The sequence below is a fragment of the Netta rufina genome (assembly GCF_964035555.1).
Source record: "Netta rufina genome assembly, chromosome: 22".
NCBI lineage: Eukaryota > Metazoa > Chordata > Aves > Anseriformes > Anatidae > Netta > Netta rufina.
In genome coordinates, this window is record NC_140146.1 from 6,813,619 (window position 1) to 6,835,414 (window position 21,796).

Below are 21,796 nucleotides of genomic sequence, written 5' to 3' on the forward strand. Positions count from 1 at the left end.
ACACAGCAACTATGCTGCTCTAGGATGGCGACAGGAATCCTAAGCAGAAAACCTACTCCTCGCTGACATCCAGGTTGCAGAGAAGTCAAGCTCTAGTGAAATACAGTGATTGAATGTGAAGAACACTGCACAGGCAAGAAAGCTGTACCACGAGCACAATCTGATGGGGTAATGATGCTTACAGGACGCACCCTCTCCTCTGCAGGCAACACACGCTGTGCGCTTTGGGCTTTCAAAAATAATAAGTGAGCATTTATAATGGCAAAATCTCCCTTTCCTTATCTTGGGCTGCTGAATTGAGAAGAAAGTATCACCCCCGAGTATCAAAACTATTAGTAGGCAAACCCTGTAACAAGACAGGCCAACGTTAAGGTACAAAGACAACCTCAAAGCAAGCAATGCACTAAGATAAGCACCAGTTCATCTTGTGCTAAAGCACTGGCAGGGCTGGGAGTGATTCCAGAACGCCAGAGTTAATTGTTGTTGGCGTATGGAATACCTGCACTGTATTTTCTCCTCGAGTGCCCCACAGTCCTCACCAGGTTGTTCCCAGCTATGGGACTCCAAGCATCACCTTGCTGCATAAGATCATGATATCTGAGCTTGTCCTAGCTTAGGAAAGCCAAGCAATGCCGTTAGCCCCGCACGTTTTCTGAATTCGTTATCAACCCTAAAGGCCTAAAAGAGACTTCAGGGAAGAAAAAGGAACATACAAAAAGCAGCAGCGGTAGGGCTGCAGGAACAAGAAAAAGAAAAGGGTTGGTTTTACAGTTTAATGGGTTTTCTGTTTTGTGTTTGGCGGTTTGTATTTTTGGGGGTTGGCATGATGTATTTCTGCAGTTCCCTCCTACGGGCAATTCAGGTAATGAAAGATTCAGGCTTTGGCAAGGATCGCTTTCTGAGCCATAAAGAAAAAGAAAAGAAAAAAAGAACCGTAATTAAGCTTACCGGAAACAAAGCTAATCAAACTCGAACAGTAACAAAGGGCAACACAAACACGTTGACTGTATCACATCTTCCTTGCTGGCCAAGAGCCCAGAGTTTTCATTCCCCCCCGAATTTCACAATAGCACTAACAAGCCCCAGCCCGGGGCGCCCAGCTCCTCTACAGGCTCGGTTTGTGTGAGGTCAGCTTTTCAGAAGGTCAAAAACGCAGCATGTGGAAAGTGTTAAGACTTTTATGTAGTAGAGGAGGTTCTTAAAACTACTACTGTTCGACTCAGAAATCTTGGAGCTTCACAGATCATTAGAGGTTTCTGAACCACAGAGAGAAGGGCAGAGTTAGCAAAATAAATCAGGAGTTCCTGTGGGATGTGCTAGTGCTTACACAACAAGAGGCACCAGGCACAAAGCAGGCTCAAGAATTAAACAACAGGGAGGACTTCTCAAATTGCATGAGGAATGAGCTGGTTTCTAACCTGGAGTGCGCTCTCCCTTTCTTTAAAGGTTAGGATCTAGAGGCATCGGACGAAATAATTCAGCGTGTGTCAGGCAAATTCGGAGGAAGGGAAAAGGGAGCACAGAGAGGATGTCTGGGGGAGGGAGGAGAGGGCTGAGACAAACTGTTCCATCCAGCGGGAACAACGTGGCTCGTCACGGCAGCCCGAGTACTTCTCAGCACCTCCTGAACAGCAGATTTCTCTTACTGCTGCGCAGGAATTTGGGAGCTAAAAAGAAACTGCATTCCCTGCCAAATTTCAATTTATCGGGTGACCAGAACCAGTAAGGACTTCCCAAGTGTCCCGTTTTGTCATTCATCTCAGGGCACTCGGGCCATTGCTGAAGACCCCAAGTTCTTAAACCCCGTGACTACATGGGAACCCCCTCGCCCACTCACATCTCCTGCAAGTTTCTAACTTCGTGTTTGCGAAGAAAAGAGGAATTGAAAACTTTCATCTCGACAGATACAACCCAGAAGGAACTCCCCCCGACGCTGTAAGGTTTCTTAACATACAGGATGTAAAAAGGAAAAGGCTTTCTGTGGAAGCTGCTTTGGCTACTGGAGGTTTGATGGCACACTGTGGCTGGGGTTGGATTTGCAGCCTTCCTCCCACCTTGCAGATTGAGCTGATCACCTGGCAGCACACACCACGTCCCTCAGGGACACACTGCTGGGATAAAACCAGCAGGTTTACCCAAAAGGATAACACCATCACCCCTAAGAAAGGTTTGGGGGCCTGATAAGCACTTTCTTTCTTTCAGAAATACGAAGGGGAAATGGCAATAGATTGGATTTCAGCTCCTGATATTCCTTGAAGTACAGGGACCTGTTATCGCCCCAGACCGCCTTGGTTTCCCCTGCGCCACAGCCCCTTGAAACAATTCTTAATTCTAAACTATTCTTAACTCCCCGTTCTGTTTATTCCACAATCTGTGTAATTCCAGGGAGTTTTCCTTGGCAAGGAAAAAAAAAAAAAGGAAAAACAAACCCCAGCAATCAAGCACTGATTCTTTTTTACAGCTGGCTTGAAACAAAACTGACAAAACGAGTGCATCTGTCTGCCCAAGTTATTGTTGTCTTGCTCTCGGTACAGTTATAGCAGCATATTACAGGATATTTACGACTGAATAATGTATTTGGGGGCTGATTTTACGCCAAGAGAACACCAGATACACACAGTTCTTACGGTGCCATCTGGGGCAGGAAGCAACGATTAAGGCCGATGATCTGTTGTGTAAGGGGAAACTGAATTTCATGCCCAGCAGGACAGGCAAAACGCATTAAAAGTAGAGTTTACTATCTGCCAACACCTGACGGCTTCTTCTGGTGCACAACTGTTTGCCCCCAGAGGTGTGTGTGTGCTGCTGAGCCACGTATCCTGGTCCTCAACTGTCTGGGTATCCACGTTAAGGAACCGCCGGCTGCTCTGCACCCCCAGGAGCTCCACATCGCCCCGACTGCCCTGTAAGCACGAACCTCACAGCAAGTTAAACTACTCACATTTACTTCTTGAGCTTGAACATTCAAAGAAAACTGCTGCAGTACCTTTTGAAATGGTAATCTGTCCCTTGGATGGTGAACACACACTCGAGACAACACCTGGGTAGCTCTTCCAAACACCCTGAGCTAGGCGGGTGTTGTCCCAGGCAGGTATCATCTGCAGCACCAATACGTTGCTCTTCCAACTTGAAGCCTACATTGTGTTGTCCCCTCCACGGCTTTTTTTCCACCCAAAAATGAACAGTATCACCTTAGAATGCCACATTAAAGCTTAAAAACCTGTGTAACTTGCCATAAAACAAAGCCACTGAGCCATGTACATCTTCCAGTGACTAAATCAAGTACTTATAGGACACGATTTGGTCAATGCCACTTTTATACCAATAATGCAGTATAAATATAAATGGTATAAATAGTATTAAGGACATCAGGGCGTATCTTCCTGCTTTGCCACAGATGTTTTCTGTTTCCCTGAGCAGGTCACTGGGCTTGCTTCTGCCTCAGCTCCTCACCTGCAGAAACCTAATAGCGCTGCCTTTTGGGTGCAAGACTAAAGGTCCTGAGATCCTCAGGTGTCACCCGTGGGTATATAAAGCTAGCACCCCAAGAGGATACTTCTAGAATCTTTCTCTACACTAAGCCATTTCAAAAATCAGACACTGGGCAGGATTATACAAATCTCTTCCTGTAGTTACCCAAATTTTGTAACACTAACACTGTTCTAGGACAGGATGTTCCACGAATATCCCTGTTGTTTCAAATGACTTGTCTATTTTTGCCCTTCTGAAAGCCAGCTCCAAGTTTTCATATCTTCAGTCACTGACTGGATGGGAAACAAACACGAGTTTGTTTGGTGCACAGCATCCGTGGAAAAGAATGTTGCCAGGATAAAAGACTCCGTCCTGAAAATAAACAGCACAATTTCTCAAACAGATACCTATTTTATGTATCTGAGATTCACAGGACCTTAGGATTGATGTCTGCGGATTTGATGCAATCTGACAGCTGCTGAAAAAGAAGAAGAGCCTACACCTTTCCTCGCAGGGAAAGAAAACTGCAGAATAAAAAGTACACAGTTGTTGATGAACAGAAACGTTCCCTTCAGCACAGATTAAAAAAAAAAAAGAATTCACAAAAAAATAAACAAAACAATAAAACGCCTTACTTTGGTGAATTATAAACAGAAGGTAAGGAAAACGTGGTGCAACAGGATTACGAAGAGTCATGGAAGCATTGTTCCCTCTCACTTGTGGAGAGAAAGACTGGGACAATATTGTATCAATTTCCCAAATAATCTTGGTCTAGATCTTCAAATACATACTTTTCCCTACAAAGCAGAAATTGTCCTTTTGGCTCTCTGACAGAGCACAATGCAATTGCCTAATGGCCTTCTTTTGCTTGCAACAATATTTTACCTCCACCTACCTCTAAACCTTCAGAGAAAAATAAACAATGGGTTTCAATCTTGTAAAGTAAAATATAAAAAAAAAAAACAGAGTGCAAACAGAGTTGATTTATTATCCATACTAAATGCAATTCTAGAGTCCAGTTGGCACAGTGAATGCACCTTCTATTTTTATGCTCTTCACCTACAAAGGTTTCTTAGTGAGAAACACAAATAAGCAGCCCAGCTTCTGAGCTGATGACGCTGTAAATTACCTTCACAGCACAAAAGTAAAACGCAATCGAAAATGAAGAAAGCGAGCTTAAGAGATTTAAACCAAATAAAAACAAAGCACAGCAGGTATTTTCTATCTCTGGCTTTCCTTGCTGTAAAATTGAGAGAGACAGAGGTATGGCTAAAAGGTTTGGGGGCTTTGGAAAATGGAACCCCAGCCAGGGATCGGTGGCCCTGGGTGTGCAGGTAGCAGTCGATGTAAGAAGGCAGCTCAGAGTGCAAGGGTTTAGAGAGAAGCAAGATACTCCAGAATATGCTATGTTTAAAGAAGAAACTCGTGAAGAAAAAAGAAAAGGGACAGCGGTGTGTAAACCACAGGGTAGGAACCATTGCCTACCCAAAGCAGGCAGCTGGCAGCTCTACTCACCTCTGAGACCGAGCTCAGCTCTGGAGATGAAGTCAACACGGCGTACACCAGAGGTAAAGCACAACTCTCACATCTCTTTAGGACCTTTTGAAACCTCCAGTTCTATTATCCAATAAAATGATGACATTTGCAATAGGTTTAACAGTTAGACTTTCAGAAACGAGCCGAATCGCACTGAGCACACATCCCCAGCACCCCTCAGATGATCTGGTCATTGTGAACAGCTTTTAGCTCGGCGCCACTTCAATCTAGGAATACCTCCATCTGAGCTCAGCTTCTCAGAAAATCAGCTTTTTCAGCATTTCCTAAAATTCTCTGGCTTGCTTATTCTGCTCCTGGGGAGAAGCATGAAGTGGATTACTGTATGCCTCCTCGATACCCTGCTTTATCTGAAAGCCAAGCATTCCCATTTAGAGTGTGTGTCGTCCCCCCCCATTCAGCTCAGCTAGTCACTAATTAAAAAAAAGGGGCAAAAAAATAAAAATGGCAACATGTTCCCTACAGAAGTTTGTTATGCAAACGACCCGATGGTTTCACTTAGACAGGAAAAGCAACCAACCGATGCCCCGGCCTGCTTTCAGAGCTGGCTGGGGCCCAGTAGGATATCTGCTGTGACTGTATTAAAAAAAAAAAAAAAAAAAAAAAAAAAGTCCTAGGCTATCGTTTTTAAAACGTGAAGCCCAGTCCCTGTTTTACCAAGAACAAAACCCGCCGAGTGTAACAGCCGCGCGATGGAAGCGCTAGCAGCAGCGAGCAGAGCTGAAATGAAAAGAAGCAGTGGCTGTTTATGTTGGCAGTCACTTCAAACCCTAATGGAAAATTTCAGCTCTGCCTGCATCGAGGCTACAGCAAGTTATTAAGGAAAAAGGTTCAGCTTTCAAACAGAAAAGGCTTGCGCAGCTCGTCCCTTTCTGAACGCTCCTGCAGCAAAGACAAGTCAGGAAATAATAGGGCTGGACCATGCAGTGTATTAATATGCTCTCGTTAGGGGAATGCACCATCAAACAAAACCTATTTCTTTTGGGAAAGGAGAGCAGCGATAACGCCCAGCCCGCAGCCACAACCCAATGCAGCTACTGCTAAAAGTAAGTTACACCCCTAGGTGTAAATATTAAAAACTCAATGTGGGGCTAACTAATCACTTTTTTCTAAGGGACCTAAAGATATTCACCTAATTATCCCCCTCTTTATCAACGGGAAGCCACGATTTGAGCAATTATGCTGCAGGAGAATGGTTGCCACCCGTGTGTCCCGTGGCATTTTGCACTGCCCCAACCAGCACAGCACGGAGCCGTGATGGTCGGAGGACAAACACCTTGCCAGGCTCCACATATGGCAGCCGCCGCGACCTTTCAGCCACCGCACATTTGTGCTATATTTAAGAGCTACTCAGGAAGCCAATATTGTGTATTATGTAACACGAGATTAAGCATTAATGAGGCAAGAATAAAATTGTTTAGCTAAACTCCAATCTAAAATTAAACAGAAGTTTATGCTGAAAGCTCCCATTGCACTCGTGTTGCCTCCTAACATTAACAGAGGACAGCTTATTTAGTCTCAGGGACAAATCCCAAACAGCATTCGTTTGGGCAGGAGGATTTTTACTACCATAACAGAGAATATTTTTCCTAAAGAAGAAATCGGTGCACGTTCAGTCTGCAGGCACATGAGAAAGCACCCTGCAGGTATTTTGATCTAAGGGAGGCAGTTGATATTCATTACTTTTATTTACACTGCGTTTTAAGGCTAAATCCAGAAGCACCCACCCAGAGGTAAGACCTTCAGATCGCACTCTGCTGTCTCTTGCCAAGCAACCAAACCAAAAATCATACACAGCAGAGATGCCTATGTGCTGAACAGAGAAATTCAAAACAAAATTAGACCAAAGCCTGCAAGTCTCCACAAAGGTTCACTGTTCTCTTTTTAGACTTCTCCCTCAGCAAGCGGCTCCTCAAGGCTCACCAGGGGAAGAGACGAGCAGACAATCAGACCACGGTCACAATCCCTGCACCATAAACCCTTCTGATGAATGCAGGAGGAGTCATTCGAGAACCTCAAAGCATTTCGGGGAGGTGTCAGCCCCACTTTTAAAAATAGGCAGAAGCACTTAATAAGCACTTGGGCCTATTCCCATGGAAGATGTTTCCAAAGCCTGAATTCATCTGCAGCAAATGTGGTGGCCAGTGACTAACACACGGTATTAGGCTTAAACCTAAGCCCAGCTACCGATGGGACATTCACTTACATCCCCTCCACTTCTGGTGGCCAAGATGTTGGAGTTCTGCTGGTCAGACAAAATATTTAACACAAAGCGGGCTGCAGGAGCTCCAGTGGGAGAGGACCTGGCTCTGACACCGTGATGTGGTGTCCCCCTCCTGGCCCTGTGTTTCGCACATCACTGACACAGAGCTAAGCTATTTAGAAGAACCCAGAAAATCATGCCCTGATCTTGTAGGCTTTTAAGTCCATTTATCATGGGCCCATCAATGCTGGTACTTCTGAAGCTCTCCAATTCAAGCAGCTCAGTGCAATCACCTGAAGAATTTGGAGTGCGGATCGTTAACGCTTTGAGAATCCTGTATATCACCAAGTTTTAGCGAATTAACCCAAAACAGGAAGAAAAAAGCACAGACAAAGCCAAATCAGACCATTATGAAACCTTGCTGCCAGCTGTTTATCTTGCATCTCACAACACAGGAATTTAAATGGAAGCTACTCACGAAAACTGGTCATGTCACAAAGACTTCTCTGAAAGTTCATGGCTTACCATGGGGAAAAATCCAAAATGTAAGCATGACCCAAAGGACACGAGGGGACTTCCCAAGCAGGGCGACAAGAGAGAGCTACTCAAGAGGAAGGGGAAAGGAAGGACACATGGGAATGGAGGGACAGATACATTTAGGGCAGAGTTGAGTGGAAACCCAAGGAAGTTTCAGAAGCTGTATTTAAGCCCATCTACATGGAGGCAATTTTTCTCCAGAGCATCACACGGTTAACGCTGATCCAGCCTTAAAGCCAGTGCCTTTCCTTAATCAACCTCAGCACTCCCGTTTCAGCAGGGGGCATGCTCAGATAAGAGCTGGTTTAGTTCCCGTGTCTCTTGCTCATAAAAGCCTGAAGAGAAAGAATGCTACAGCTATTTACGCTCGTGCCCACTGGGAACCTCTCTTAGACATAATTGCTTTGAAATAAACTGGATGAGTGAAGACCTAAACAAAAATACTGCTTTGATATGCAGTCAGTATTTTCTTTCATGAAGATCTTTTCTGGCTGGTTATTCATTTAGAAGTAACTACGTTAAAAACGCTGGAAAAAACGTGTTCTATTAGTTAAAACACACACTGAGGAGCACAGGGGTTTCTTAACAGCTCTCATGAACTGCGGAGAGGGAAAAAAGCAAAAGGCAGAGCTCAAATAAGGCATTTCTTAACATGCTTGTGAAAACTTCCTACAGTATGGCTCAATTCTCACCTCTCCATGGCCACTATACATCTCCCAATATTATAAAAGAAAGAGTGCCATATTAACCTCTAGTTTCTGACTTCCTTTGCAGTAGCATCAGCTTGATTTAATATAAATAGGCCTAGTCTTCACGATAATTTGGTATTTCTATTGTATTACTTATCTCCCACCACTGCAATGTTCCAACTGCGGGGCTTAAGGAGGCATTAGGAGTTCTTTCCTGGAGAAAGCAGCCTAAGCGTCTAGAAAAGGCATGCATTATACAAAAAGCAAGAAAATAAGGAGATTTAACTTGAAGTGGGTTTTCCAGAGAAGAAAAAACAACTCTGCCTCCCCTCGCCACAGACTTCAGCGACTGGTTAGGTAAACTCCTAATAAATAAGAAGTGTGTAGGCTGTACTGACCTATAACCTGGTTTCCATTTAGGGCAAGTCACTTCGAGAATGTCCCTGTCTCATTTTCAAGCAGCTTTTGCAGGACTTGGGAGTTGCTGTAGTTCCCTTGTGTGCCTATAAAGGCTTTTAGAGTTCTACCTCATGTTAATACGGTGGCTAAACAGGAAAATAAGGCCTGTTTTCTAGCATTTCTGGAATTGCTACGGGGTTACTTCACATCGCAACAGAAGAATGACAGGCAAAGTCTCTGAAATTATTCTAGTGACCTAAAAATATACAAATTAATTCCAGAACCTTGTAATTTGCAATATTCCTCATACCACTCTAAGGAGGAAAAGCAAAACTGGATAGTCAGATACTATTTACTACAGCCTTTATCTTGTGGGTCTTACTACAGCAAAAATGCTGCAAATTTTGTCTGAAAACAGAGTGGGAATTAAAAGAGAGCAGAAGGGAGACCTGTGGGCAAAAATAGGAAACAGAGATTAAACAATCTGTTGTCGGTCAAAGGTTACTTGTAGATCAGTTACCACTAGAGGCTAAAACAGCCTGCTCAAAACCACGAACACACGGCTTCCAGTTGCTCAAACTTGGTAGTTAGTCTTCCCGACAGTAAAAATTTGGAACTAATGAAACAAAAATCTAACACTCACACAATAATAGCCTGTATCAAATTTCACACCACTTGCAAACCTTCTACAGAGCCTTGGGCCTGATATCCAAGTGCAAACAGCAGAAGTCAAGTAGCAGAAACAGGGTCAGGCACATGCCCCCAGCTCTCAGGTCTTTAGTTTTTTCTTTTCTCCTGCAAACTCTTTTTCTCTAGCACAAAGAGACGTGTTTTATTTCAAGCTGTATTTCATACTCACTGTAATTCAAACTTTTAAACAGTAATTTTGCCTCTTGGTAACTTCTCCGTCAGAAGAATGTGTTCTAAAGTAAACACAAACTTGTCCTAAATCCATTGCTAGGAGTTACTCCAAAGCAGAAAGGAAAGGGCTGCTGAAGCTGGCTACGTGCTGCTAGGAGCACATTATTTCAGCATTCCTCTTAAGCTGCCATCTTTCCAACACCAGGCCTTCGTGCCTCAAAATCCAACTAAATACCAAAGCAAGGTCTACCTACACTTGCTCAGTAATTAAGTTTCCCTGTCGTTCTCAATGCAATCAGTGAACAGAGACGCTGGCTGAGGCACCCCAGGAATCACTTCACCCTCCCCTTCCTATTTGACTCACACATTTATTAGCTATTTACTGATGAAAGACTGATATCACCGGGTCACGTCACAAGAACATCTCAGAAGGGGAGAAAGGAAACATCTTCCAGTACGCAGGTTTTACAGGTGGTAAAATATTTTCCCAGCAGTGCTCTTCCTTTCATCCAAGTTCCAAACAAACAAAAAGTCTAAACAACCTCTCTTTGGTTATGCTTTAAATAAATATTTTCAGAACCATTAATGCAAGCGCACTGAAAATGCTAAAAAACAGTTACCCTGCCTCACTTTTCGTGGAGTTATTCCCCTTCTAAATTCAGAAGGAACATGAACACTGCTTTCCAAAACCGTCCTCCCAGCAGTTAAATGACACCTGCAGAATGGAAACCGAAGCTTCTAGAGAGGCTCGACAATTAGGACTAATGGAAAACTAACTAGATTCCCAAGGCTTCCCAACCCTGCTTTCCTTTGAAGAAGTCAACCACTCCTCCCTGCCCGCCCTCCTCCTAAGCACTTGCCAGGCTTTTTAATAGCATTTGACAGTTCGGCAGCCTGATGAAGTTCGGATCGATTCAGAAACTCAAGTTCCACCTCTGCTGTCCGCATACTTCAGGAAGGGAAGAGTTAAAAACGCCACCACGGCTGGTGCAGGTCGCGGCAGCGGCACATACCTCCTCCTTCCTCCACCTTCAATTAGATTGTGTTTTGTTTTCGGCTTTCTTTAATTACCCGCTGCCATCCGAGCCCAACTTGGTGGCACGAATGTATTATCCCCTCGTAATGTCAGGATTTAAAATTAGATTTCGTCCCCCAGAAACGCACTTCATCCAACCTTAATGGCTTGGTCCAGCAACGACGCCGATTTTATGTAACAGCCTTCACGCTAAGACCTAAAAACTGCACTCAAAATTACAGCCACCTTTTCCGGCCGTACGTTTTCTCTCGTATTAATCCGAAAGGGATCAAATTCGGGGCGAAAAGGAAGCAGTTCTGCCAGATCAAACGCTGAAGCAGCAGGAGAAAAAGCAAATTACATAAAGTCCGAATGTACTCACGGTCTCCTTATTCGGAAGCAACTCCTTTCGGATCCTGAAGAAGTTCTTGCCGTACTGCCTCAACCCCTTAATAAAACGTTTCTGCGATAAAAGATAACAAAAATAGCATGTCAGCAGAGGGGAAAACAAAAAGATCTCGGTAATCAGCACAACTGCCAAACAGTTCAGAGCGCAAGGACTGCCGATGGAAGGAAACGTACACGTACGCAGCGACGGAGCAGGCAGAAAAGGCTCGGAAAAGCCCCCGAAAAAGAGAAAAAAAAATCGAGCCAGATCCCTTCCTATGCCAAACTTGCAGCGTTTGAAGCTTTAGAAGAAGAAAGTCAGTACCGCAGCCGCTCCTTCTCCGCGACGGCCGCAATCCGCCGCCGCGCGTCCCTCAGCGCTGCTGCCCGAGCGGGAGGAAGGCGGCGGAGGGGAGGAGGAGGAGGAAGAGGAGGAGGAAGAGGAGGAGGAGGCTCCGCAGGAGGTGCCGGGGGGCTCAACGCGTTCCCCCCCGGCTTCGCCCTTCCTGACGCCCGCTCCCGGGGAAGCTCCCCCAAGGCGGCTCCGCCGCTTCCCTCCGCCGGCTCCGCAGCCGCTCAGGGGGCCCGGGGGGGCTCCGCGGGGAAGCTCCGGGGTCCCTCCGGGACTCGACCCCGGCTCCGGGGGCCGCTGGCAGCGGGGAGAAGGGCGGCGGGGGCCGGGCGGAGCGGCGCGGAGCGGCCGCCGGGAGCTGAGGCGAGCCGGGGGCCGGGCGGGAGGCGGCGGCCGCCCAGCGTGTGATGGCGGCGGGGCTGGGCGCCGCGGGCGCGCCGCAAAAGGCGGCCTGGATCGCCCCACACGCACACAACACCCCACAAAACACAACCCCACAAAACACTCCCGGAGCCCCCGGCTGCCCCCCGCGGCTCTCCTCCCCCTTCCCGGCACCGCGGCGGGGAGATGAAGGCCCGAGCCCGCAGGGCTCGAAGCGAGCGCTGCCTGTGAGGGAAGGGGAGCGGGGCACGAAGGAGAGGAGCAGAGGCAGCTCCCCGAGTACAAACGCACCCAGCAGGCTGGCTTAGTGCCTTCTGGACTAATTCTTCCTGCAAACACCGACCTGAGGGAGGTGGGCAGGGGATTAGGGGCTTCCACGCTGTGTGGTGGCTAGGGAATTTGAGGAAGGGCAATCAGTTTTCTGCCACAGGAGCGCTCTGCACGCCCCACAAGTGCCCACCACATCACTGGGCAGACCTGCTCCCACCTGAGGGGACTTCAACAGAATCACAAACATTTCCTCACCTCACCCCAACCCTCCAAACCATTAAGACCACCAGGCTTCCCACAAAGCCACCTGGGGGCACAGGGACACAAACAAACAGCCCCTGGTCCACACTCTGAGATCTCAACCCTGTGTGTTGGGGCTCAAACCTAAAACCAGGTCCCTCCTAAACCAGGGGACCCAGCACGCAGGAGTCGAGTTCAGCACCTGGGGTGATCGGGATCCTGCACCGGGCCCCTTGGATTAATGGCACGGTCCCAGCCCTGCACACCCAAAGATCACCAGATACCAAGCTGCCCACAGCCTGTGGGCTGATTCGCATGCATACCTCTGGCTGTTTACCATGTGAATGGCGAGGAATTTTCATTACACCGAGAGGGGGACACCACGTACACACCTCTGCCGCCTTGTGCTTCTGGGCTAGGTAAGATGGCAGTGGCACCATCCTCCTCCTGCCAGCCCCGGCATCCCGAAAGAGCAGCGCTGTTCCTGGCTACAACTTATGGCAAAGAATGAAAACCAACTACATGGAGGAGGATTTAAGAGCAGGCAAGCCAAAATGAACTCGGACTGTCGACACCACTGCCTCCTGGGTGCTATCAGCAGTACAGCACTTCTGCGGCATCAGCTAACAGCATATGGGAGAACTCGACATGAAAAGCCGGGGGGAAGGAGGAGAAACCAGAGCGGTGAGACTCCAGCCATGGGTGAAAAGCACAAGGAACAGGAGAGTGCAATCCCATAAAGAGGAAAGGCCTGGCTTCCTATTTATTCCTCGTTTTACCTAACATTTACTACGGTGTACCTGAATTCTCAGGGGAGAAGTCTATTTATCTTCTTCAGAAGGTTTCAAATCAAACTCTTTTACATTTGCTTCGTGTTCTCGTTCAACTATTAAAAGCTAAAGCAAACAAAACCAACCAAACAAACCAACCAGCTATGACAAACTGTTTTCCATTTGACTCAGGAGACGTCAAAAATCCCTACTGGCAACGTCAGCCTAGCAGAGCCTGTCTGAGGGAGCCTGAAACGCCGCCCCAGGTTTCCAAACGTGACTGAAGGCGTCCTTCTGCCACTCCGAAACCCCAGCCAATTATGCTGCCACCTTTATCAGTGTCGTATAAAATGAGCACCAGGCCACTGAGGCAGCATGAGAAGCTATAAAATAGTTGTGTCTACTCAAAGGCACGAGACAGCCACTCTTCTCAACAACCACACATAAAAAGCAGTTCAATAAACTTAGAAAATCTGAAACTTAAGGCTCTTTTTTTTTTTTTTTTTTTAAACATTTTCTCTTCCACGTTTTCCTTCCTGTTCTTCCATTAATTCAGGCATTACGTTCAGCTCTTGTTCAGCCTGCAACAAAACCAGCTACTGCTTTTCTCCAAGTCCAGCACAACAGAGACCTCTCCTAAACACATTTAAATATTGAGAAGCAAATAGTCACACACCAAATCAGAAGCGACCTGTTGTTCTCCTGTCTGTCATAAAACAGGCTGCCTAATGCCGTTTGAATTCTCTCTCCTCTGCACAAATGACATGCAACGAATTTTATGGCTGCATTTTAACAGTGCAGAAGATGTGGCACTCGCAGAAGGTATCAGCAAACAACAGCCAACGAATTAAAGAGCCTTAAACCCATGGAGAATGGAGCTCTGGTAAGAAAACGAAGTGGCTCTAGAGCACAGTGGTTTGAAAATCCAAATTCTGTATTTTGAAAAATTAAAATAAACATTACAATTTTACCACTTAAGTAATGTTTTAAAGTTCGACATGTGACAGGACTGTCAGCATTATTGTTTGTGCTGTCACCAAAGACAAACTGTAACACAGCTGACAAAAATACTACGGGTAATTATTGTTGTGAAGCAGCATTAGGAAATCCCATGGCTTGCTAGGTCAGTCAATATTGACAGTCAGAGATATTTTATGAAGTGGTTACCATGGCTATTGACCAGCCAGAACACAAGATCTCCTAATGCCATTTTATAATTTGAGCTTCCCCAGTAAAATTTATTAGGTTCTACAGTATCCTGCTCCAATGTGTATACAGGGAGCTATAAATAACCAAGGAAGAACAAGGAACAAGCATGTTAATGTTTGCATATGTGTTCCTTGCAGGTCCCATATTTTATCCCGAGAAACAAATATCATGACAAGATACACAAAGCCATTATGTTCTGACTAACAGAGCTCAGATGGCATGTTTATCAATGTGATGATAATGCCATTGCAAAGCTGTAGTTAAGGTTATGCGTCAGGGTTTCTATTATCAAGAGACTACAGCTTGGCAGGAAAAATTTGCTGCTGCATGCTGAAATTCAGCACCCCAGGTTTTAACTGGGAACTGAGGCTCCCAGTTCACTTTTCATCTTGTTTACTGCACAAATCGAAGATACGGCTGGCTCTAAAAGCACACAAGAATAACATCTAGTAAAAAATAACCAGTTTAATCAATTTAAGAATTTCAAACGGAAACCTCATGGGCTTCAGAAAGGCAGGACGAGTGATAAAACCGCAAATTTGTAACTCCTACTAATATGTCTCTTCTGAGGTGATGCTTCAATCGGGTTTAGATCAAATGTATTTTCTTTAAGAGAAGCCATGTGTTATTTCTTTCCCTTCCCACGACTCCCACCTGGTTAATTAATGAAAAACATGTTGTAATGCAATACATTTGCAAACACACAAATACAGAGGCTTTTCTGTTCCTTCTTAATCCAACAAATAAGGATTTTTCCTCAATTTTTCTAAAAAAAAAAAAAAAAATCCCCTCTTTAGACCGTGTCCAAGAACAACAAGTTCTTCTCTCAAACATTTCCTTAAATTATGAGCGTATAAAAAAGGGAAGTTAGAGTGGAAAACACTATGATTTTTTTTTCCAATACAGATTTTACGATCATGAAAGCAATAGGTACAGTGGACGTTTTGAAAGGCCTGAGATTTGCTAGGCAGATGCCAGCTGAAGTTGTCACCATCTTCCACGTTTAATGCACCTTATTAAGTTTTATAGCAAACGTGCTAAGAAGATTTACAGGGCTTTAATAGTTAACAGCAAATAAACACTAAATGCGTAAAAGCATCTTTATTTCTTAAATTTCACAGGATGAAAAATTATGGCAGTTATTCTGGAATGAAAATGAGATTTGGTTGTATCTGCAAAACTCTTAAATGTTCAGCACATTTATAGATCGCCCCAAACAATTTTTAGCATGCAGACATCGTATACGCACATTGGCTGGATTTCAGCACGCAGAGTACATTTTATTAAAAGCTTGGCTGGTTTTTAACATTATATTTCGCTTATGTGTGTACAGTGCAAATAAAGGCATTTGCTGATAAGGTTAAATGATACATACTGTCCTCCAGGAACAGAAGTATCCTGACAGTTGCCTTAAGACAAGGAGACAGGTTAACCTGAAGACGCCAACACAACAGAACTTCCCATGTTCACAATTATTGTCCCACCAAATTACACCTGGCTATAGCAGAAAACGATGTTAATATTTGCTGTAGCATTAACCTCAAAGGAGTTGTGTGTGCTCAGTAGCAGACAGGACCAAGTACTGCTCAGCAAGTGATTCCAGCAGGAACCAAAAAAGGTGTTTTATGTTACAGGGAATGCAGCCTGGCACCGAGCCTGGGCGGCTGCACAATGGAGAAGCAGATGGAGATGGACAGACATTGTCTGGTCACCGAGTCAAACACTTCCACGGCACAGTGCTAAAAGGCTCAAGTCCCACTACACGAAGAGGACAGAAAGCTACAGAAGAAAAGAGGGGGAAAAATCCATTTCTAGCAGCAGGGGAGAGGGCTAGAGGGAGACTCCAGAGGAATTTCTCAGCCTAAGGATGCCCATCCTTGGGCCACGAAGAGGACTGGTCCGAGGTAAGAGGATATTTTAGGTTACAACCGTAGCGTGTGGAATGAGCATCATGACCCAGCAAAGCTCACCCGAAACCTCTAAAATAAGTCCACTGGGAAAGGAACTGTCAAGAAAAATCTATACTCAGGCCTCTGCTGTGTTCCTTTAATATGGCCTGCTGCTGGGAGAACAGGATATGCTTCAACCTCATCTGAACTTCCTTTGTTTTATTGTTTCCTGTCACTACCGTAACTCTGCTTTATGTTTTTTAAATTTAATTTTGAAGTAGCCAGCAGTTTTACCCTTCGCACTGGATCCTCGTGCTGCTGCTCGTTACATCAGTTAACAGCAAGCTTGCAAAAATCACCCAGCTGGCAAACTTGTTTAATGCAGAGGCTCCGTGAGCCTTCCCTAAGCATCTCTGCGTGTCGCTGCCCTGGCCTCAGCGTCGGAGACACCGCATCGGAGAGGCACGAGCACATCTCATGCACATAAGTGGAAGCTGAAGTAGATCTCTGGAGAAATATCTGTGCCTCTACTGCTTGCTTAGGGTCACCTGCCTTTAGCCTACAGCATGTTTCACGTTAGGGATGGGACTGCTGACATCTACCACAGCATTTCCTTGTGTCCTGCAGCAAGCAGGGCTGTCACCAACCAGCACGTTCGAGTCTTCTCCCAATAATTCTGCACTGAGGCAGAGGCTGTGGTTACAGGGCCTCATTGCTCTTCCCTGACACGACCAGAGGTAGGAGAAACCGTTCACCGGGTGGCTCTGGCAACTGCTTGAAGAGGTCTGCAACCCTCTGCTGCAGTGGGAGTGTTTGTGCTCCATGACCACAAGCGCTTCCCGGATCCGCCTGGCCTGCAGAAGGTCGTGGAGCAGTGGCAAGCAGCGGTGCAGCGATGCTTTTTGCCCTACCTAGGAGCAGTAGCTCACGGTGGCAGCGAAGCACAAGCACTAATACCTGCCAGCCACCCCTCAACGCCAGCTGCTGCTGCTTGATCACCACCTACACGCTTTGGAATGACCCGTTTTGGGAAAAGTGGTGGTTCCTGTTGGGGGGTTTTGCTGTTTGCGTTTTTAACATGCCCCTTCCGTGACTCTGAACAGGTAAATGCTTCGTTAATTGGGTCACAAATGTGCTTCCAGACTGCCAGGCCAAGAGGGAAGGCACAGGCAGGTGATTGCTCTGTGGAGAGGCACTGGAAGAGGAAAATCTTATATGTCGGTGGGTGGGTGTGTATGGGTACTTTTTATTGTTGTTAAAAGCACGCTTTACCTCCAAAATATACGTGATTATTTTCTTCATTAAGCAGATTGCGACCTTAGTTCACAACACATACTAAAAACAAATTCACCCTTAATAGATAGCGCTCTGCTTATTTTTCTTGTGTATTTGTTACAATTAATATTTTTTTCCCCAGGCAAAATTCTCCTTTGAGCTTCATAATCTGAAAATCAAATTCTTTTTTTCACCAAGGCCTTTAACTCAAAGATAATATGGAAAAAAAAAAAAAAGAAAAAAAAAGAAAAAAAAACATTTTTATGGTGTTCATTAGATACCTATCTATGTTTAAGGGCACCAACATTCTCATTGGATTTTCAAAGCAGCTCTTCAGAGTGCATTGCTGGTCATCTAAGTGCCATAAACCCATACACCCCCAGGCCACATGCCTGTAAGATCACCTGGCCTTTACGGACAGGAAAAGACAAGAAATAGATCAGCAGCAAGGCCTAAAAGGTGCTGAGCACTTCGCTCTCCGTCCCATTGGGGTCACTCCATATTCCTGCAGCATTACACCCTCCATCCCGAGCTGAGCACCAGGGGCTCTGCCCCGAAGCCTCGCGGCGCTGCGGAGGCGCACAGCACCACCAGGGCCCGCTCCGGATACCCAGAGCCGCGCACACAGCCGGCGAGTCATTAAGCAGCCTCCCTCAAGGGAATGCCAAGAGATCCTGAAATGATAATGATCCCCCTGCCATGGTGCTGCACTGGTAGCTTTTGTTTTGAACAATAGATCTCCCATGATACCTCTCGCTCGCTGAAAATACTGGTATTAAGTGAGCATGAGCACAGCTGTGTGTAAATTACATATATAAACAGATTAGATTTGTATATTTATACTGGATGCAAACACATTAATAGCACATTTGCATACACAGTTGGCTAAATGAGACTGCATGCAGAGCAGGATTACTGGTTACAAACACATTTATTTAGAATTTTCAATAAAGTATTTATACTGCCATTCCAGAGGTCAGAGGGGATTCATCATCCCTTCTCTCCTCTCTCCCTCCTTACGAGAACGCAGAAATGCTCTCGCCATGGTGCTGGCCGCGTGCCTCTGACCCTGAACCATACCTGGTCTGGGAAAAGGGCTCCCAAGCTAGCTGCAGGGACAGCCTGGGTGCTCAACTCAAGGCTTCCCAAATTAATTTCCATTTATTTTATCGGGGATGATGTTGTAAGGGGGTATGAGTTTCTAAATCGGAGCACAGCGCGAGCTACAGCCCAACTGCCAATTTCTCCATCTCTTCTTTCCTCTCTCTGCTTCATGCCAAGGATCAATGCAGAAACCTGCATCAAAGGCATCGCGCTATCGAAGGTGACACAACAGCTCCCGGGCTTTTCCGGAGCCGGGGCAGAATTCAACCATTCCTTCACCCCGGGCTGCAAGCTGTCAGGATGCTGCTAACCTCATGCACTAACCCCTGCTTTCTTTCACCATCTGTATTGCAACAGAGCTATTTTTGTAGAGAGACAGATTTCAGATTCACCCAAAGCACTTCGCAAGGCTTTTTTATTTGCTGGTGAATGTTGTACCTGTTTCTGGGCGAGAGCAAAGAAAACAGACAGAAAATAAAAATCAATTACCCCTAAACGAGGAGCATTCGGTTTTGCTCCGAGCGCGGCCTCCCTGTTTATCAGGTCTGGGTGTTTCACCACACATCCCCAGACGATGCTCCCGTGATGCTGGAAGCTGGTGGCCCCACCAACACCTCTCCCCGTGCCAGAACGTGGCCAGAGCCGACCGGGATCGCTGCAGCCCGAGCCAGGGGAAGTCGGTTGTCAGAGCCGAGCGGTGCCGCCGCTCCGCCACGGGATCACAAAATCAGAATCAAAAGGCTATTGTAATGAACACACGCTTCCTGCTCGGTCGCTAATTGTTGAGGAGCTGCGGGGAGGCTGCGATCACACAGCGTATGGCAGCAGAAATGCGATCCGGTAAACGAGATAAAGTCAACAGCGCGCCAAGAAACCTGATCTAAGGACAGCCTGCAGTGGCACATCAGATGCTGGTGCACAGATCAAAAAAGGGCTGGATATTAAAGCAGCAGCAGGAGGAAAAAAAAAGAAAACTGACTTTACTTTTCCCGAGCTCTAGAAAGGGTATTTGATAAACAGCCCTGCCTCACTGGCAATGCAATTCCTGGACTATTGCAAGCGTTAGGATCCATCGTAACGCCACGGCAGTGCCTGTGACACGTCCAACAGCGAGGAAAGCCACAGGCACACATGAGTGCTGGGTCAAGGGCTGCTCCTTTCACAGCTCAACCCCAATAAAGTCGGGATGGGGGACAAGATGGGGTGTCCCCCATACCCCGAGCAGGCCACAGGACCCTGGCAGCACTGGGTCCCGCTGTGGGCAGTTTCCCCAGCGCAGCAAGCCCGAGCTGCCACCAGCTGCAAACACCCAGGCCCACGGTACAGAGACATTGCAGGCATTTCCCCATGCTACTACACATAGTCATTTCCACCAGCAAGGAACTGGGCAGGCCAGCTTGCCCACATTTGTATTTAAATGCCCGTGGCAGGCCTTCTGCTGGCAGGCACCCACCTACCCGGCACCACGCTGGCTCCAGACCTGTGCAGCTCTCCAGGACCCACAAAGCCTCCTGCAGCCTCCGTCACCTCCACCAAACTGCTTCTCTCTGCACGTGTCCATGAGCCAGGCTTCTGAGCCCAGCCCTTTCTGTGGGCTTAAGAAAAAAAAAACACCACCAAAGCTCGCTATCTATTCCTGGCACCTGAACTTTGTCATCTCCTGCAATCAACAGTTTCTCACCGCCGCAAACAAAGCTGAAAGATTTCAGTGAGTTTTCACCTAAGTGATATTTTTTTTTTTTAAGAGGCATTTGCAGAGTTAAAGAGAAGAAAAGGTCTGGCACATTTGTGACCCAGAAAAACAAAACAATTTGCTGCTGCCAAGAGACAACAGCAAGCTTTTGATTCTACTTCAGATTATCTTTTTCTGTACACAGATTCACTTCTGATTATTTTAAACTGCTGTTAAAAAGTTAGCATATGGAAAAAGCCTTCTGGTAGATCAAAACTAAACAGCAAGTAAAAAAAAGTTGGACAATATCTCTTTCCAAGGATACGCTTCCTTTCCCTTGTGACATCTGAAAGAATCTCCCTTTAAGATAGGAAAGCAGCAGAAATTCAGCACTTAACCTGCAAACTTCCAAGGGAAAAAAGCTATCTGCTTTTGGTTTCTTAGACTAATGCTCATCCAGAATTGGTGAAAATACACTGTAAAAACGTAAAATAGTGTAGGGAATGCCTCGCTGCTCCCACCGAGCAGATCTCCATGAAGTTATCAATAGCAGAACTCCTGTTGTAGGCACTGGGTGAGCACAGACACGCGCCCATCCCAGCCCGGAGCTGCAGCTCAGCACGGTCAGACCACCAGCTAATAACTAACCTGAGGCTTAGCATAAGATAAGCCTCCAACTTGAGCTTTCTACTTAAACACCCGAACATTTCCATTTCCTTCATTTTTTCCCCCAGAAAAGACTTATCTTTGTGTTACGTAGATCATACAGAGTTCCAAAAATACATGTCAATTTGCTCAAGTTTGACATCATTATGCAAGCCTGAAGTTCTCCGCTTTCAGTGCCATTTTTTTGTCCTTTCACTTGATTTGTAACACTGCAGACAAAAAGCTGCACTCAGACTACTTGAAATGTACTGTGCGATCCTTTCAAGACCCGAACGCTGTATTTCTAGTGGAAGTTCCCTATTGCGGAAATATTGTTCCTCTGGGATTTCAGCCATTATTGTCAATTATTCTGGAGGCTGTATTTCTGCCGTCAAACAGTGACTTGCTGCAAATGACAGAAGGAAATGAACAAAACCACTTCAAGAGCTCCCATGCTTTAGAGCAACGAACAGATCCGAGAATAATGAGACAAAATGGTGGCAAGAATCCCCAAGGAAATTATCCACATAGAGAGGCAAATATTTCTGCAGGTGACTCTGCTGAGTAAATAATTAAACAGCGGGGCTGTTTGCAGTTACAGTGCCCACGTTTGAGTTCAAGCACCAAGATAAAAATCCCAGTTTGTGACCCTTACTAAAAAGGCATAACCACCCCTACAAGCTTCCTCAACGTGTCTCGGGATTCATCTGCCACTCTGCAGAGTAGTGAAGAGATACCTGAGACAGCACATCTGGATTTAAGAAATAATAGAAATGATGAAATAAATTCCAAGCTAAGAGACTCGGGCTCAGTGAGAGACCTAGAATAAGCAGAAAGCAAGCTCTGTCCTGTAGGGCAGGAGTTCTCCATCCT

At 46.0% G+C, this 21,796-nt stretch overlaps 1 protein-coding gene across 5 annotated transcripts in view; it reads right to left on the reverse strand.

Moving 5' to 3' along the window:
* The window catches only part of RERE (arginine-glutamic acid dipeptide repeats), a 222,880-nt gene that overhangs the window by 36,170 nt on the left and 164,914 nt on the right, over positions 1-21,796 (reverse strand). For all 5 annotated transcript variants that reach the window (XM_084300172.1, XM_084300171.1, XM_084300169.1 and 2 more), the window contains one exon: positions 11,112-11,192. In XM_084300172.1, coding sequence (XP_084156298.1) covers positions 11,112-11,192 — 81 coding nt within the window. The remainder of the gene's footprint in view (positions 1-11,111; positions 11,193-21,796) is intronic.